The 1632-nt window shown below is 48.0% G+C and overlaps 1 protein-coding gene across 1 annotated transcript in view; it reads right to left on the bottom strand.

Annotated features, from left to right (window-relative positions):
• The window catches only part of LOC104522989 (von Willebrand factor A domain-containing protein 5A), a gene marked incomplete at its 3' end in the record, with an annotated part of 5619 nt that extends 4324 nt beyond the window's left edge, over positions 1 to 1295 (bottom strand). Inside the window, 3 exon segments of the mRNA XM_029084335.1 lie at positions 6 to 179; positions 292 to 539; positions 1262 to 1295. Of these exon segments, the coding sequence (XP_028940168.1) occupies positions 6 to 179; positions 292 to 539; positions 1262 to 1295 (456 nt within the window).
• Positions 1296 to 1632: the final 337 nt, after the last annotated feature.

Genomic DNA, 1632 nt, shown 5'->3' with positions numbered 1-1632 from the left:
CGGGCAGCTCAATCAGGCTGTAGGGGCAGCTCCTGGCCATAGCACAGACTGATGGTCACCTCCCCATTAGGGGGCAAGGTCCCCAAAAAACAAGCGAACACAGGACCCCAAAGATCCGACTGCTCTTGCAGGTATCTTAAATTTTCCATGTCTGACGTGGCTTTGCACAGCTGCTGGGCCTGCCACAGAGGGATAAAAATGTGTCACTGAGGTCTCTGCAGGATTCCATTCTCTCACCTCCAACCTTCATCCCAATCTGCGGACCATCCCCTCCCACTGCAATCCCAGTACCTCCTCCTTCTCCCAGAGCATTGCTTCAATATGAGTCTCCCCCATGGTAGCGTAGAAGGTGTGTACAACAGTGTCAGAGTTCACAGGAAAGATGAACATAGCCTCCCTAGAGACTTGCTGCATATTGCGGAAAGCCAGCTCAGACACCACATCAGCCACAAAGTCCTGGATGGTTACATTTACTGTTGCAGTTTCCAGCCTCACTTCACCATAGGAAGAAAAGAACTGTAACCTTCTCTGGAGTAAACCTGAGGAAGACACAACAGCTGTCACCCTGGTTGCATGTAGGAAACTTTAAATTTGAGGTAACTGTTTGTAGTGGGACACCATTGTGCATCCAAACCTGCCACAGAAATGCCAGTAGCAATGAAAGGTTCCTGAGACTGTCAACATGGATCTCTTGGACAACAGTTTCCTTTCTGTCGAACACGCATAGCATCTGTGTCCTCAGATTGCCTAAATGTGCCATGCCTCATCTTAGTTCAGTCCTACCATGGTATTGAGAGGGGTCTATCTGTCCCCCAGCATGTAGCATGAGGCAGTATCACCACAGAGCCTCTGCAAAAGGCAAGGAGGTGCCATGCAGCTCCTCAAACCTTCAGACCATATCTCAGAGGGAGGAGCAGGTCCCACCACCTGCTTTGAGACTAATGCTCCAAGGAGATGAGCTTGATTTTCAACTTAAACAGGTATACTACTCATTTTGGACTGCTGGAAGGGAAGAGGGGACCATACCGAGAGCACTTAGCGTGGTATCAAAGGTAGAGTCGCAGGATGTCACCACATCTCCTTTTCATTGGCAGTGGTGGAGATGTTTCTCACTGACCTCCCTTTCTCACCTGTCATACCTGTAGCGTACAGTTTGTCTGAAGCCAACAAATTCAAAGATGTGAATTTGGTTGGAAGATGGCTTTGGTGACCTCTCTATCTGCTATGACAGCAGCCCATGGAAAGGCAACCTTCTCCATACCTTTGCCCTTAGTTTGAGATGAAGAGTATCTCATATTGGGGCAAGGTTTGGCATCAGTGGTGCATCAAACCTGATGGTAAAATGTGTTGGAGCAGTGTTTCTGTCAAGAACAGCATAACGCTGTAGTAGGAATAGAGTGATACTTAGCAAAGGAAGGTATAAGACCTTCCTAGGGGTGGTTCTAATGTCTTGAAAGGGGATGGGGTATAGAAGATTGTATAGTTCACCTGGAGGGCATGATGCAACTCACCAATCAAGCAATGTACCTAAGTATCACGATACAATTCAGTAGGGGATGTTTTAGCACCGCAGTAGAGGTGGTGCAATATCATAGCACTCAGGAGTATTGCCCCTCATCCCACAGCAGTAGA

The sequence above is a fragment of the Antrostomus carolinensis genome, unplaced genomic scaffold (assembly GCF_000700745.2).
Source record: "Antrostomus carolinensis isolate BGI_N321 unplaced genomic scaffold, ASM70074v2 scaffold24060, whole genome shotgun sequence".
In the NCBI taxonomy this organism is placed as follows: Eukaryota; Metazoa; Chordata; class Aves; order Caprimulgiformes; family Caprimulgidae; genus Antrostomus; species Antrostomus carolinensis.
Note: the sequence above shows the minus strand (reverse complement) of the source record. Positions and strands in the feature narration are given on the sequence as shown.